Raw genomic sequence first — 18046 nt, 5'->3', positions numbered from 1 at the left:
TATTAGTGGGGCTTGAGCACATCCTGTGCGCCATAAATAAAATCTCTTTTCATGGCGATGACTATGGCAAACCTTACACTACATTAGACGTCTGTGGTGGGGGCTCTATTGCACAATTGTGCCACATATTATTATTCATTTTCCAGTTCCGACATTCAATGCTGGGTCCCTTTCAAGACCATGAGCTTCTCAGGTCTTTAATAGAGACCTGGGTGTTTTAAGAGATGTCCTTATATGCTTCCAGGTTTTTCTCATATTTATTATTTATTCAGGCTTCCAATTTGCTCCATTAAACTACTAAGTCTTCTGCGCTTTCCGATCCCATTATTGCTGATCCCCTATACCACTTCCTCTAGTAACTATCTCACGCATGTAAAATGACCATACGAAGTGATCGGGTCGAATCTCATGCAACACTCAAATAATGTATTTCTACAGGTTATAAATGAATAAGTAAAATCAGATTGACCGTGGCATTGTATAGATAAGGCGTAACTTATTCTATGTGTGTGTCTGTGTGTGTGTGTGTGCATTTGCGTGCATGCATATATGTGTGTACATACGTTTGTGCGTTTGTTTCCCTGTTTCAGGTTGCCGTGACATTTGCGGTGGGGTCGGAGGTCGGGCTCCAGAGCAGCACTGACTTCAGCCAGATGGGGAAGCCTTTCCTCATGGGCACCGTGGCTCTGGGTGAGCTGCCGTTGCCCCCTCCGTGCTCCACTCCTCTGCCCTCCTTCACCTCTCTCACCTTGGTTGTTCTCAGCATGCGCTCCCTCTTTCTCTTTCTCTTCTCCGTCTGATTTGATGCTTCAATTCATTCGTTTCGAGGAGACAATGTGTTGTGCGTGTGCACGGGTATGAGCCGATATTTACAACATGGAGTGGAGTGAGCCAACGTGTGTTGCCAGACAGGAAGATATTTAGCAAAACGGGATCCACGTTTAAACAAAGGTATATGACTTGACAAATATCAGCACCAAGTTCAATGTAAGATGTTCCTAATGTAGATTGATATAATTATGTGCAAAGTGCAAATGTTTGTTTGGAATGATTTCTGGACTTGTATTGTGTGAGAGGGTTTCCACACTGCAGCTGCAAATAATTGGGTAGTTAGTTCATGCCATTTACAACACATGCGTTCAAATTTAAGTGAATTTATTTAAGTGAAGACACAGCTATAATACATGATAGTATATTTATAAAATGTGCTGTATTGGCTCTAGATAGTATAGTATTATATTAATTAGTGTTTTGTTATGAGCAAGAAAATGTCTTAAAAGCTTTTGAAGCTTGATGTTTAATGTTTAAAAAGATATGCTTTACATTTAGTCAGCATTTTTGAATTCTAATGTGTTCCAGCAATATGCATTTCCTATGTGTTCCTATTTAGGACGTGGTCACTTTGAGATCACATGATTCGAATTGGCCTATCGCGTGACCCTTAGGAAAATCATTCACTCACGTTTCTACCTGGTTCGGCATTGCGTTCAAGTCTATAGTGAATAGTCTAGTGAATCTAGTGCAATCCAATTTAATCTGTTGACATCTTACAATGACCAAAATGAACGTTGTTTACATGTAAATATGATTGTTTATTTACATTTGAGACAAATACAAAACGAAATGCAACATGTTATAGTGGATTGGAAATTAGTTTTATTCAAGCTTTATTCATGATATCCATTATTCTTTGCAGTTTCACCTTTTCCCTTGCATCCAATAAACCTGTGGAAGTGAGAAATAACCTACAGAGTCCTGGTGTTTGGGAGAGAGTTTAGCTGGCCGTCAAGGTAAACGATAGACATACCGAGGACGGAACAATTAGGCAGTAGGTCTAAAGATCAAAAAGCATACATTATTATTGAAGACCAAATATAAAACAATGTGCTTTGATTATTAAACCGGTAATGTGAGTTATCTTTTAAAGAATATCCTTATCTGTCAACCCTTTTTTTAAAATATATATATATATATATATATATACATCTAGCCAAAGGCTTTTTAAAACATACTTACCCATATTGTCCAGTGCAGCCAACAAAGCCTGAAATGTAGTTTATCCAGTAAACTCTGGCCTTTTTTAAACAACCTTCCTCCCCCATGCCTTGTTCCCCACACTCATCCTCCTCCCTGGGGAAGATGAAATGGGAAGCAAGGAAATGTCACGTTGCGGCCCCAATGGACATATCAACAAATGGCGAAGACAGGAGATAAAACACATGCGGGGTGCCACAGACTCCTGTGTGGACCTCCACTCATTATTTTTCCTTTCTGTGTGTGTGTGTACGGATGTGTGTGTGTGCGTGTGTGCGCGTGCCAGAGTTGAGGTTTTCCACCTCCACACAAGGTACTAATTGAGTCTGCTATCAAGTGTGTGTAGTTGTATGTAGGCCTGTCGCGATAAGCAATAAATCAATTAATCGCACGATAAATTAAAATATAATATAATTTTGCCGTCCGCGATAAATAAGCTTTTTTTATTATTATTAATTTTTTCTCGTGTCTCTCTCTATCAAAGAGAATGGATGACAAGAGTTTTCACTCCGGAGCATCGGCCCCGACAGACCTCTCTCGCTTCCTTGGCGTAATGAGGAGTTAACCCTCGAGTCGTGTCAGTCACTGGTCAGCCGCATGGTCTCTGTGTGGGGAGGCGGAGCCCTGGCGTTACACAGAGTCAGAGCCCGTCTATACGCCCGTCTTCCGCGCGTTTTCCTAGACATTCTCTGCCAGAGTGCAGCATGATAGCCCCGTGAGGAGTAGCAAGCCAGAGAAAACGCTAGTTGGGATTTGGAGGAATGAAAAACAAAGATGGAATTGGTTTCAAAGCCGAACGCGACAGCTGCCGTGTGGGAGCACTTAACCTGTGCGAGCCGGTATATCGCATTTGTTGTAAAACGGTAGAAACTAAACGCGCCAATACAACAAACATGCATCTGCACCTAAAGCATAATCATCCGATGCAGTTTTCCCAGCTGCGAAAAAAAACAGATCATGGGACTCTCCGTCTTCAGTCCACAATCACTGGGGCGTTTAGTCGACAAACAAAGTACAAACAGGACAGTTCAAATGGTGCACACTCACTGACAGTTGTAGTTCGCTTCATGTAGTTTTATTTCAATTTTATTTATTGTTTTTGGTTGTTTTGTTTATTTATTTTGGATATTTAAAATGTCTGCCAGTTCCAGTGTTAAATATTCTTTAGAAATAACAGTTTATTGATCTTTGAAAGGTTGTACTTGCATTATTATGCCATTATCATTATATTAGTTGAAAATGGTCTGAAAACTGCAATATTATCGCTTATCGCAATAATTTCTGGGACAATTTATTGCCCAGCAAAATTTGTTATCGTGACAGGCCTAATTGTATGTGTGTGTGTGTGTGTGTGTGTGTGTGTGTGTGTGTGAGACATTGGATGAAACACCTTGAGAGTTAACAATATAGCAGTGAGAAAAATACAGTGTTCACTTATTACTTCTGCCTGTCCCCTTTGCCTGTCTCCTCTCTGACGTGTGTTGTCTTGTGCTAGTGCCGGACACAAGCTTGGATCACAACCCACGTCTTACTATGGAGAGACACACTGCGTCTTTAATCACAACGTCTTTTATAAAGAAGAGATGCGACGAAAAAGTGCTTGATACTGATATACAATGAATCGTATTGTATTGTTACCTGTAGGAATCACATAACCCAGAGATGTAATCTTCGGAGTTCGGAGCTAGAGGAGTGCGGTCAGGGCCCGGGGGCGATGCAGCTCAGTGTGTTTGCCGTGCACTAAACCTCCCCTCAGGCACTCTGAGGGCCCCTTAGCACGCACACAAACCGCTGCAGATGACCAAAGAGAGGAGGGCGCTCTGTTTGTGTTTGTGTGCCCCAGTCAGCAGGCGGCAGCCTATGTTATGATGACTTTTATATTATCATTTGCTTTTGAAACTAAAATCGTGAAAGTGTTTTTATATATATACAGTGTTTCCCACAGACCAGGGGGGGGGGCGATTACGGGCTTGCGGGGTTACATTTAAAAATCGCATTCAAGTAAAAATAAATAAGAAAAGCGGAATCAATTTGTGGCGCTCGTTGTTCAATCTGTGGCGCAGCGCCACACATTGGCCTGTGTGTGAAACACTGATATATAAACATTTAAAGAAAGCAAATACAAATCTATATGTCGTATTCACAGCAGAGTTGATAATCAAAGAAAAAAAACATTATAATGAAGGCAACCATGATAAAACATTGCTCACCTGCTGCTCTGTTGCTGTCTCCGCAGGGGGGATAGTGAACGTGATGCCTATGCTCTTCTCACAGATCTCCCACAACAAGAACCAGGTATGGCCAACACATCCAGGCTCCCTATTGCATAACACCATGTCACATTGTACATCAGCTTTGTGACAACGGAGGCTCTGATGAAGCCCCCCCCCCCCCCCAAGCAGTAGAAAATGGAGTTCAAACACTAGTACACTAGTTTTAGCACACTGTTGACAGTATTTAAACTAACCTTTTATGACCTTTTGACCTTTCATGGTATCCAAACAACGAATGTTCTTCCTACTGTACCTGTGAAGATCATGGTTAATAGTTAATGGGCATTATTTTTTGGTATGTTTTTTCTCGTTTTGTTATGGCTGGTTCAGACTACACAATTTAAGCCAGATTTTGCCCCGATTCGTTCGTCGCAGACAAATTTGTGAGTCGTACACAATTTTGAAAAGTCGGCGACGAGACAAGGTCTTGTAATGTGACATGCTTGCGATCTGCAATTTTTTCGTTTGCGACGTTCGAAAACCCCACAACGAAAAGTTTGGCATGCTGGTATGCATGATGGGGGAATCGCAATGACGTATTCATTGTTGACATGGAGGGGACCCCGCCGCCAGTTGCGAGAGGGAATCGCATGAACAGCTGGAGCTCACGCGCAGTGTTTACTAACTAGTAAAGAAATAACTAAAGTAAGGACTAGTAGAGATGCGCGGTTGGCGGTCATACCCGGGCGGACACCGCGGATAATCCGCAGGTTGGGTGGATTGCGTGGAAGAAAAGTAAGTAAGTAATATCTACTTGGATGAATTACGGGCGGGTCGCGGTTCCACTCGTCCGCTGGTTACCATCAGCATTCCAGCTGCTGCCTATGCCCTCACATATTGTTAAAATCAGACACTGGATGCTTTATTCTTTCCATGTGGCTTTTAGTTAATGGTCAGGCTATAATAAGACCACGTTGGTTGTGTAATCGCTGACAACAGGGGACATTTCATAGTGGTTGAACATTTTAGCGTGCGTTTTTGGGACGCTGTACACGTAAATAAAAATCGGGACGTCTGATCACCCTAAATGAATGATGATCGGGTGGGAGCGGGTATCAATTGTTGACAAAAACATTGTTGCGGGTGGATTATTGATATTAAGCAGTGGGTGCGGATGACATTACAGCTCATCCGCGCATCTCTCTAGACTTCACTGCACTACACCCTAACCCTAACCCTGACCGCCATCATAATGCCTAGACCGTAGTATAGGAACTCGGGATGCACTGTTATTGACACTGTTGCTGCGTTGTTGCTGCGTGTGTTGTGAACGATACAAAGTAAAGATTATCTAGAGCATCGCACCCTCGAATCTTGTAGTGTGGCCAGTCTGCCGACGAGATGAAGCCCGATTTCCTGGCGCTGTGATCGCAGTGTGACATGTTAAATCGTGGAGGAATATCTGAGAATCGTGTAGTCTGAACCAGCCATTACAGTTACTAGATTACTAAATCCTCCTACTCTCTCTCTCCCTCTCCCTCTCTCTCTCTCCAGATCCTGTGGTTCAGGAGAGCTGTACTAGTGGGACTCACCACATGCGCTGTGCTCAACATTCTCTGGTAAGCAAAATGTCATCGGAGAGGAGTAGAACATTTTGTATTTCACTTTGTTTCAAAATACGCCATTGTGACATTATGAATACCACTTTGAACAATCTGAATTTGAAGGGCTATGATGGATGAATGCAAGCACGGCGGCATGTCCTTGGGATATAACCTAACCCTAACCCTCTTGAGAAAAGTCCAGACTGAAATCTACACCAATATACAAATACAGATCATCCACTAAAATTATAGTAGTATAAATATAGAGTAATTCATTTATTTTGTATTTCCTCCTTGCCAAGGCGGAATCCAAATTCATAACAGAGTTCAACCTCAAACTACGGCTCAGTATTACACACATGTGATTCGAGAGAAAAGGTGTGCCGTGCCGTCGAAAGCACAGCAGTTTGGGAGGACTGCTGCCGTAGTGTGAACTCCCATAAGATCACGCTGAGCACGAGGCTCAGACGCTGAGAACAGACAACTGCAGAGGACATACCAGACCTCCACTTTAGACCTGAACAAATGGAGTGGCTGGAGGAGGAGAATGAAAGGGTAGCCAAGTGCCAGTGTGGCATAACGCTGCCCTAATGTCTTTTTGTGATGAGACTGCTGGGATGTTTTCTTCGCGTTAGCTTGAAATCCTCTGAAAACAGTGCGATCGATCATGAAGGCGGCTCCCGCTCTCCACAAGCACTCTGACTTGGCTGCAATGCGCCGGGCATTCTGTGCATGTCAGTCATTTATTGTGGTGGGGTGGAGGGCCCAGTGCGTGATGATGAGGCTGGGGTCCCATAGGATCTGAAGAAACAAATGGTGGTGGAAGAGAGCCCAGATTCACGGATTTGGAAAGTTAGACGCCTCAATCTGGTTGCACTTTGCATAAAAAGTTAAGGGGCTCGACCATGGAGTGGTGAATGTGTCTGTATGAACAAGCGTAAAGCAACTCTGATCCTGTTTTGGCATTCAGTACCTACTTTTGGCGTGTTGCCCAGGATATTGACTTTAGGTATACTGGAGCACCCGTACCAAGAGATATTGCTTAAAAAGTGGTACATGCATAATTTGAACCAAGACCATCCACAGCAGCCAGCCCTCTATGGGTTATATATCATGGAATAAAAGCAAAAGAAGGAAAATGTTGCTTGATTTAGATTTCTCCCCATATGTGAGTTCAACCATAATATTTCATACAGCGCAAGCACTGGTAGCAGCAGTGAGTTAGCCATTGATTTTGTATGCATTTCCTCACATGTGTGTATCTGCGAGCGTGCATAATAGTAAGTGTCCATGTTTGTCTTCTGATAGATTTCAGTAGCCAAGTCTCCGGTATCTCCACTTAAAATAAAGTACTGTGAGTTTAGCATAAAGTGCCTGCATAGCTGCAAACAGCATAAAACAAACAATACATTAGCCTTGTTCTGCAAACGCAAACAAACACACACATAATGAAAGCAGCCTATGTAATCAGCTGAGAAGTAGTGAGTGACAGAAGGTCAGAGAAAGAGAGCGAGAGAGAGAGCGAGAGCTGTCGTCGTACGGATAATATATTGTTACAGATAGTCATCTCCCACCTCTGATTGGTTGCATAGCGCTACAAACAAGATCAGCAACACTCATCACAACTGACAAGGATCTGTTACGTCCTCTTTCCCATTAGGGTGAGCACGGCGGGAATCCGATCCGGGCGTGCCCGTCATCACCAGCATAACGTCACTGCATCAAAGTCACCACGAAAAAAACAACACTCATTTACCCACTGCTAAAACACGGGGTCAGGCGGTTAGAGCGCATACCATTAAGGCTCAGTGATTACCGCAGCGACCCGGGTTAGATTCCTGCCCGTGGTCCTTTGCTGCACATTCTCCCCTCTCTCTCCCATACCTTCCTGCGTCTAACTCACTCGATAATAAAAAGAAAAGTTCCAAAAAAAAGTTTTTAAGAACTCTGGGTCAAGGCTGAGACATCACTACTAGCTTGTGGGTTGCCCAATTGGCCCCTGGTAGTAGGAAGGTCCCAGAGCATCTGGGGTGCACCTTGTGGGCCCCAGATGGGAGTCTGTATGGATGACCAGTAGACACAGGGGGGGACACGTCACGTTTTTACGTGGCGTTACATTTTAATGAATGCGTGCTCAGGTTGCATGCCACACTAATATCCTTCCCTACACTTAATTGTGTTAAAATTATTACACTTCTTCCTGAAAGTACATTGTTCTGTTTTCTCCCCACGGAAAGGGCAACCCGGTGTACAAAGGATATTACTCAGTATTCCACTTTTGTTTGTTTATTTCTCTTGAAAAGGGAAGCAGGTAATAAACCTGAAAAGTGAGGAATGCAATGTTTCACTTCTCATGCATAACACAAACATCACATTTCACTCACCACAATAGCCCAATGACAATAAGCAACAATAATAAATAACATATCAACCCATATCTCATGACAAATATCAAAATATGAATCAACTAATAATAGCATAATAAACATTATGGCTGCATACCGGGTTGAAACTTAGTACAAAATAAACTAATCTTGCGCTTCCTTTTCATGGGGTAAACACCGGTCACGTGGACCCACAGCGCACCCCTCTCTTAAAGAGGGACTACACTATTGGGCTGCTGAACCTCAAACGTTTCCTCAATAAGTGTTACTTGCAGCATTTTAGCTCTGGTTTAACGTAAACATTTGATTGAAACATGTAAATAAGAAATAACAAAACTACACTAATGACATAACTCCACAGAAAACACAACAATGTCCATAGAATCGGAGTGATCTATTCATAAACGAGGAATAATGTGTTATTGATCGTGCACACATAAGGTGGGTGTAGGTACAGTTTAATTCTAGTTCAGCCTACATTTTCGATGGGACACGCTAGGATGTGTACTAAAGTGGTCACCAGAAAATAGATAGACATAGATGGAAACTTTCAAACCTAGCATCGGCATGTAAAAAACAACAACAAACAAGACGAGGTCCAGTGGGGGCATGGATATCCCCCCTCTATGATAGCCCCCGTCTACCTAAGTCTGGGAAGAGTGCGTTGCTCCTGCTGCAGCTTTAAGAAATGAAACACTGCAAGATGGCATGTATCACAGTTTACTACCTGCAGACAGCTCTTTCGAGCACCACCTTTAACAATGTGCTCCTTCACTCGGCCTGTCAAGTAATTTTTACTCTTTGAGGCAGGGGGCAAAAACAGCTGTGATGACCTTAATGCAAGGAAAGCTGCCTATTGACACTCAGAATGAGTTGGCAGTCGCAATACATCCATCAAGAACGTTTCACACTGGGACAGTACGATATCGTTCACCCTGTTATGTCTTTCTGTAGGAACACGGCAGTGGGTGCCGTTGCGGCTGTCATTTTATGTTATAAATAATGTTTTTCTAGGATTTCATGTAACATCATTCCACTGCTCAATATCAACCACTGTGTTGTGTTTGACACTAAGCGTTTTCCATCCGACACAATCAATCCGTAACACATTAGAACTGTGCCTGGCACTGGGTGCATTTTTCCCTTTTAGCTTTGTTGTGTTTTATTCTGTAGAGTTGGATTTTTAAAAGCAGCGATTCGTAATCCATCTCTAAACACAAAGTAAACTTACAAACAAACTAAATCGAAACAGTGAAAACACCAAACACCCCAGTTAGATTATGCACTGTTTCAGAGTTCTGATCACTTGCCATAGCTTGTAGAGACTATTTGTCATAATCTGGTGGTCGCATGATGACCACAATGACCAGAATGATCATGATGACCACAATGACCATGATGACCATGATGGCCATGCATGAACAGAAATTCCCTTACATTTGTTATATATGATTGCCCTTTCATGAAGCGGTTGTATTCTTAGAAATCAATCATGTGCACGTGACCATGGGCACATGCGAGCTAGCTCATAAACACCCACATACAAACATAAGTGTCCTTGGAAAATGAAGCCGTGGAGGAAAGTGCATGTACAGAACCTTGTACTGAAAAACCAAACAGATATCAACGCACATACCCACACTCGTCAACAGCTTCTCCACATAAATGATGTATTTTTTTATTTATGGCGTACTAAGGTCTTGTTGCCAGGATGAAGATATTATAGTTACTTGTTAAACACGTGTTACCTTCTCCCACCTTACTGTGTTAAAGAGCTTGTGTGAATGTGTTTTAAAAGTAGCATTTCCATTTTATTGTTTTGTTTTAAAACTTTCAGCACTGAAAGAATAGCTCATGGTGTATATATTCAGTTAAGATGTAAGCATTGCAGCTGTTCCATCAGGGAAGAACCATCCACTATCTACCAACAAACTATGTTCAGTACACCTCTAACCCAATGACGGGTTCAGAGATGCTATGTTCCTAATAGGGGGCATGGTAAACAGTCAGCATGAGCTCATCACATCCATCAGACAAAATGCAGGCGCTTTAAACACATCAACAGTAGGCCGATGATGATGTGGACCGAAGGCAATGAGCAGGGGTTAACGACAGCAAAACATAGCGGTGAGTGGGTGGAGAGCAACACATAATCTCTGGACCACTCTAACGTCTTGATAGAATATAATTGGATGTTGAGGCCTTGAAACCAGCCTGCTGATGCATGCATCCACTGATTGATGTGACACTGATGCTAATCAACTGCAGAACATGACAAACGATAGCCAATCAGAAACATTGATTTCGTCTGACATCGCTCATTATGAATTCACTTTTAATAATCCGAGCGCATGCAGGATACAGTCACGTCGCAGGACCTCCCCTTCAAAGACTTTTTTCTATTCCCGAGCACTTGTTTTCTATTTATCTCAGTTCATTCCCACTTCCCACTTCCACCCCCGCGGCACAACTTGACATCCTCGTAAGCAATTTCCCCCTCGCCTCCATTTTTCAGACAATAATTTTGATGGATAATTATCGCAGGGGACATAATTCTGCCGGGCCCATCCAGCGGAGAGTGAGAGACTAGTGAGAATAAAATAGAAATGCCGTGTTGTGGGGTGCATTGAAGCAGAGCCACGACAAATGAATGGATAAATCTCCTCCAGAGCTGCATTCTGGACCCAGTGTCGCCCCTCTCCGACAGGCCATAGAGCAAAGCCGAAGCGCGTGGGCGGGGGAGACTAGTTCACATTCTTCTTGTTTTCTCCTCCCTTGCAGCCGTACTTCAGAGAGCTCGGGTTCCTAGCAACAATGACTCATTATTCATTCATTCTTGTGGTTTTTTTTTTATGTGCTTTTTGTTGCAGCTGCTCTACACTCACAAACGTGTTTGCCGCTCTTGAAAGCGTACCTTTGAGTATACATTTGTCTTTATACTCGTGGTTCCAAAAGTTTTTGACCCGTGACCCCACTTTTCGGTCCGAAAATTCTTGTGACCACAGCTTCTTACATTTTGGGGTGCATCTGCGTCCCTTGCACATTGGTTTAACCCAATCAGCTTCTGCCTGTATTATCAGGAAGATTCTAGTGAAGTAGTAAGTAGTAGTTTGCTTATGATTATGAATCGTTAGTTGTTATAAATCATTGTTGATATACAAAGGTAATTTACAGGTTATTTTAAATTAAAGATTGTATTATCAAATATCCACAGCTTATAAACCAGCAATCTCCCGTTACCAATATGAATATCAGCGCCAAAGGTTTGGATCGCCTGCTTAATGCACACTGAACTGAATGTACATTTTATGACATTTAGTGCATTCAGCAGACGCTTCTATCCAAAGAAACTTACAATTGTCAGAGTACATTTATCAGAAGAAAGAAAAAATATATCGCTGTCGGTACAGTGAAGATATTCAAAGAAGTGCCAGGCACTTACAATTGCTAGGTTAACCCATTCCCGTATAAATCAAAGATAGTTAAGATAAGACACTACACAATGCCAAGTACTATTTTTAAGTGCCAGGACATACAACATACTATTATGTATGTGCTACAATGTACTGCGATGTTAAGGATATCAATTATAATTTCTCAGAAGTATCTTTAATTGCCATGTATGCTTATTATATGAGATTGAGTCAGAGGGTGATGTATAGAGGAAGACCAATCAATAAAGAACAGGATTGTCTGTGGCTGTCACACACGCTCATAAGCCAGAAGACATACAACTCTGTATGAGAAGTACAGAAGGCGAGAGTTTTTCTGAGGTGAAGATCTACTTGAAATGCGTGGACGATGCACAAACTGGAAACTAAAGTTCTATGCTGTTGAAGGACTATTAATGTGTGTGCCAATTGCACCTGTTTGCTTATAAATGCCCATATTCTAACTCTTTGTGTCCTTTGTGTAGAACAATGTTTCAGGCCTGTGTATCTTACTACTTATAGCTGTCGGGAATCGTGCACCTCCATTCCCTTGCTGCACCCTTGATTCATGATTGTACCTTGGAAATTATTGTCCTGAAAATATAAAAAAAAGCAATTTGTTTTTTTCATCTCGGAGTACTGGCACGCGTGACGCCTGTTATTATTATTATGTGATAGCAGATGAATAAAAGTGGAAACTGACAGAGACGGGATGCTCCTTTTCACCTGTAATAAAAAAGAAATCTATTTCAATTGTTAGATCCTCATCGTTTCCTTTCGATCCTTTCAGGGCCTTCATGGCTTTGGGGGGAAACTTCCACAGACCCCATCCTGATGGTGCATCTAAGCCCATTTTCATTTTGTTGGCCTTTTTTTTGGAGGGGGGAGGGGGGGGCTGTTATTTATGACTCAGGAATGATGTGCAGCATAAACGTGCGTCATGCATTCAACTCATGGTTGTACGACATTGTAAAGAACAGCTCACGCAGCGGGTTGATTGTTGATATATCAGCAGGAGGTATGCTTACTCTGGCAAAAACAGCAATATTTCAGGCTAATCAGGGCACGCGTGTCGCCGCGAGCCGTCTCGGCTTTTTACGCCTGCCGATAAAAGGTCCCAATTCTGTTGCATGCAGTGGAAATAATTTAGGAGCGAGAGAAAAGGTGGCATAAAGTAAGCGGGGAAAAAACACATAAACATCCCTCACAACAAAGATCTCACTAATGAATCACCGGAGGACGTATCCGTACCTCAAAAGGAGGCCTCGATCTGCTTGTTCTAATCAGTGGGGGTTTTAAGTGGGAATACCGCTTTTTCGCTCCTCTAAACGAGATTACTATGTAGTTATATTCCTTTTTTTATGTTTATGCTTGTTACATTTCCTTCTTATGCCTTTGATATAGTATTCAAATAAATCAATGATTCTCTCTGTATAATATTGAATTTATTAAAAAGCCTAATTAAACTACAATCAAAATTGTTTTTACAATTACGCAATATATATAATTATATCTATAATGTAGTGTGTGTGTGTGTGTGTGTGTATTTGGCAAATACTGCTCTGTGTCAGCAATCATAGGCAGTCTGCATCTATTGAGAAGGCGCTGTCATCTTTACCCATGATATAACTATAACTATATTTATCTCTACTGATTCACTTGGTTGTGGATACTTGCACAGTGTTTGTGTTGTGGTGTGAGACATAATGGGCTCTATTAATATTTGGATGCTACAGTGTTGTAGTATTGGTCATTCCAAGTAAATGAATCAAATGTGTGTGGTTGGGGGGATGTTGACTGGCGGGCTGAGGAGTCCCTTTGATAAAGAGACCACCTCTATAGCAGACCCCATGCTCTTTGTGTGTGCTGTGTGTGGGCCAATGGAGGCTGGTAACTTAAGCAATTGGGGAGGACTGGCGGCATCTCCATATTTTGCTGTGTGTACACTATGTCACAACCTGTAAAGGCCCTGACACACAAACCAGATTATTGGTCGTCGGACAGTCTGGCGAGCTCGATGATCTGAGTCTGTTCGGTGTGTGCTGTGCGATCGGCCGTCGTCAAAGCCGTCTGTCATCTTTTCAAGCCGATGGTGTTCTATTCAGCCGATTGCACATGTTGAATCGGCCATGACCAAATCGATCCGACTGCCTTTTCTCGCCAGACTGTCCGACGACCGATAATCTGGTTGGTGTGTCAGGGCCTTCAGCTTGAACAACATATAAGACAATACCTGTGAGCCTCTCAGATGGAGGTAGACGAGTGCACCCATAAAACTCTGCCGTTCTTCACTTCTACCATTGAAAATGAGGCTGATTGTCGTAAAGGCAGCGAGACAACGGCTCTTTTTCCTCCGTAGACTGAAGAGGTTCGGTATGGACTCCAGGATACGCCGCAACTTTTACCGATGCACCAACGAGAGTATCCTGACTGGCTGCATCACTGCCTGGTATGAAAGCGGCAATGACCGCGACTGCAAAGCTCTGCAGAGGGTGGTGAAAAGGGCACAGCACATCACCAGGTCGGATCTGCCATCCATGCAGGACCTCTAACCTCGGAGATGTAGGAGAAAAGCACGGGCCATTCTCAGGGACCACAGCCACCCTAGCCAGGAATTGTTCACTCTGCTACCGTCAGGCAGACGGTATCGGAGCGTCAGGACACGAACAACCAGGCTCAAGAACAGCTTCTTTCCGAGCACCATAAGACTCTTGACCTCTTAACCCTAAGATCCAGCCCCCCACGCACAATACTTTTGCAGCACTACTGCACACTGTCTGCCTCTGCACTAGATATTGACTGGAAGACACCTTACTTTATTGTAGATGCTTTACTTTATTGTTATAGTTATTTTTATTGTTATATACCGTACATATATTCTATTTTAATTCATTTGTTCTTTGTTACTCTTTTTACTCTTATACTTTTCATTTTTACTTTTTTTTCATTGTTAAGGAGAGCTTGGAACACAAAAATGTCATTGCCAGCTATGACTGCTTGCCTGTTATGTTGTGCATTTGACTAATAGGAACTGAACTGAATACTTAATTCACCCTGATCCTCCCATTTGTGATTGGATATTCCTACCTTTATAGCCTTCTTGATGAACCCACAATGTTGTGGAAGACTTCTAAGAACACACACACACACACACACACATATTACAATTACAATTGAGTCGAGTGTAGTCTCTGTCGAGTGTTGGCAAAATTGCATTTTGCGTGACTAGTGACAAATGCAGACTGCTTTGCTGATTCAAAATTAGCATTTATATGATCATACCGTCTAGTCATGATGCCATGTAGCATTAGAACAAGATGCAGTCATGTGAGGACAAATTGTGTGAACAAAAGATACCCAGAGTGCCCTGCTGGTTTGGCTGACTCAGGTGTAGAGGAGAGGAAGGGGATTGCAGCGCTCAACTGAAGTAATTCATGAAGTTCATGGAGATTTTGTAGCCCCAGGGCACTGCAAAATGATGTGAGACAGATCACACGTGATGCTGGACCGAGCTCGGTGGAGTCCCCTTTTAAGTCCATGTTTAGTTGGGTACGGCAAAGAATGAAATGGGGTTGGCAGTACATGTGTTCTTTTGTGGTCTGAGGTGAATTATCATAAGCTTTCCCAGCATCTAGCCAGCCTGCGGCGGTAAAGACGGTAATGGACACGAAAAATCTCAAAGTGTTATTGTCTATCCCGACACGGAAGTCTCGTGTACTCCACGTTCGATTTTAAATTACGAAGCAATTTGTTAAAAACTATAACATATGTTAAAACAAGACTATCATTTGTAAAACGATATCATGTATGCATTATTCTACCCATCGCTTTTTCTGCCAGTTCATACAACGCAGTGGTAGAGAATCGAAGATGAAATCAGGAAATGATCAGTCCAAAGCCAATGTCAATATTGTATTCTGGTTGTTGATTGGTCAGGGAGGACGTCCTCCTTTGGAGCAGCCAATAACACATTAGCATGAAAGCAATATGAAGTGCATTCAATCTATACGAGAGGACCCGCCCTGAGAAGGACAGCAGGAGCCTGTCCTCCTCTACCCCCCCCCCCCCCCCCCACCACCTCACACAAGACGGCCCTTTCCCTTCTTGCCTGCCCTGCAGGGGTCGCTGTTGTCGCATTTTCATCAGAATTTCAATAATTGTTTGCTTCCGAAGAAGAGAGAAAAACTGGTATAAATATGCCAGAGATTTGGTTTTATTTCAGTAAACAGTTACTTTACTTTTTTATGTTTTGATCTCCCTCCTGCCTCTCAAAAGCAGAGGGGGAGCTACCTCCTCTGGGTCTGTAGACCAGCCTCCCCTGGAGTGTGCGTGACGACCGACTTCACACTGGTGTACCCGCGCTGGCCCCTCGACACACACACACTGAGTCATTAGTAACTCTTACACAACACCTCTCTTCACACAAACACACACTTTAGCACTTTTTCTAGCACTCCGCTCTCACTCACTAGCCCCATTCATGCAGCGATCCCCGCAATATTGCTGGAGGGACGATCCAGCACGTTGCATGCTTTTAGCGTGGTGTGGTTGTGTGGCGTGCGTTTCGGGCGGCGATGTCGCTTTCTGAACAACAACGGCGGGTGAGCTGAGTCGTCGAGGTGCTTCTGCTAGCCATGCACAATCATACGACTCTCCAAACGCCAGCGAAGCAGCCGTGTGTGTTATACGACATGTTGCGTGGAGGTCAATGTTACAATGGTGGATTTGCGCTTGGCACATGTTTGTGCGAATCGGAAATACGTCGGAGGAGAAAGCGAAATTGAAGCGGGGGGCGGTTCGGATGTAGAAAAGTGCACTGACCTTAAAGCAGGACGTTTGGTTCTTCTTAGGCGAATCCTGCTGGGCTCTGACTAGTCTCTTCATTCTTCGGCGATGTCTAAACCCAGGTGGTGGGTCGCGCACATGACACGTCATCAAAGCGTCGCGGTTCACTCTTTTCACGCACACAACAATGAGCCCCCTTTCTGTGTTGCTTGGTTGCTAGGTTTTATACACAACGCGAGGGCGGAATCCCACCTTGAAAAGGCTGTGAAAGGGGCTACTGACTCACCCTGACTCACACACACTGGAACAAAGTCACACTAGCACAAAGTCACCAACGGCAGAATGACTCACACCCTAATGGACAAAATACTGAGTGCTATCGCAGTATTGGGACACAAAGTGACATTCAGGTCATCAAGAGGTGTGTGTGTGTGTGTGTGTGTGTGTGTGTGTCTGTTGACATTTAACCCTACTCACACTTTTTCTCAATTCCATTCACCCGAGGTGTAAAAAACACACGTTTTTATGTTCCCACTTCCATTTGTTTTTCCCTTTATCCACAAAAACAAAACGCACCCGGGCATGGTCATGACCTGTACCGGGGCGCCTCCCTTCCGTGGACTTTAGCGAAAAAAGTAAAGTGCAGTTTATTTTTGTACTTTTTTCTCGCTGTGTGTTCTTCTCCCTACATCTCGCTGGGTGTGCTTCCTCGTCTCTCTGTGGCGTAGGTGTTGGGCCATCCTGGAGATAGTGCCCCAGACCGCCTCCTCGCGGGGCACAGTGGCGGGCGGAGCGGCACAGAGCACCAACGCCAGCCGGGGCGGAGTCACCCCCTTCTCACCTCCACCTCCGGAGTATTCCTACATTTCGCTCGAGGCGTGAGTTCATATCTGTTTGACTCTCTTTTTTGTGTCTTGGTTTGTGTGCCTGTGTGTGCGTGTGTGTGTGTGTGTGTGTGTGTGTGTGTTTTCGTTGTTGTTGTTGTTGTTTCTTTTGGAGCTGGTAGGGGAGCCCCAGAGGGACAAACACAGAGGGGAACGGAAGATGTAAGAACTAAGAAGAAAAACTGGTAGTCCTCCTAGGGCTTTACTTGCTTTGTCTGCTGTTTGAACTTATCAGAAAACTAAATTAGTTTTCTCCACCTCTTTTTTCTTCTAGCCCCTCTCTCTCTGTCTCTGTCTCTGTCTCCGTATCTCTCTCTCTCTCTGTCTCTGTCTCCGTATCTCTCTCTCTCTCTGTCTCTGTCTCCGTATCTCTCTCTCTCTCTCGCTCTCTCTCTCTCTCTCTCTCGCTCTCTTGCCTTCTCTCTCTGTATCTCTTTCTCTCTCTCACTCTTTACTCTCTCTCTTCCTCCCTCTTCTCTCTCACTCTTTACTCTCTCTCTCCCTTCCTCCATTCCTTCCAGACTTTGCCAGTGACTTCATCTACACTTTACTCAATATTTAGGATTTTCTTACATATGTATATCTGCATACAACAGATAACAGCTGAATAACAGCTGCAGGCTTGTTTTCACTTTTCTGGTATCTTATTTGTACTGCCTATGTCCACATGTATGCCCACTTAACTAGCAGTTACTAGAATAATCTTTGCTT

General features: G+C 43.4%; 1 protein-coding gene across 1 annotated transcript in view; it reads left to right on the top strand.

The window, feature by feature from the left end:
* LOC311353497 (uncharacterized protein) overlaps window positions 1–18046 on the top strand; it is a 78249-nt gene that overhangs the window by 38550 nt on the left and 21653 nt on the right. Inside the window, exons 8-11 of the mRNA XM_084473410.1 lie at window positions 591–690; window positions 4271–4329; window positions 5802–5866; window positions 17180–17329. Coding sequence (XP_084329536.1) covers window positions 591–690; window positions 4271–4329; window positions 5802–5866; window positions 17180–17329 — 374 coding nt within the window. The remainder of the gene's footprint in view (window positions 1–590; window positions 691–4270; window positions 4330–5801; window positions 5867–17179; window positions 17330–18046) is intronic.

This window comes from Micromesistius poutassou (genome assembly GCF_964030765.1).
Source record: "Micromesistius poutassou genome assembly, chromosome: 9".
Classification (NCBI taxonomy): domain Eukaryota; kingdom Metazoa; phylum Chordata; class Actinopteri; order Gadiformes; family Gadidae; genus Micromesistius; species Micromesistius poutassou.
The sequence above is the reverse complement of the archived record's forward strand: the minus strand, read 5'-3'. Positions and strand labels throughout refer to the sequence as shown.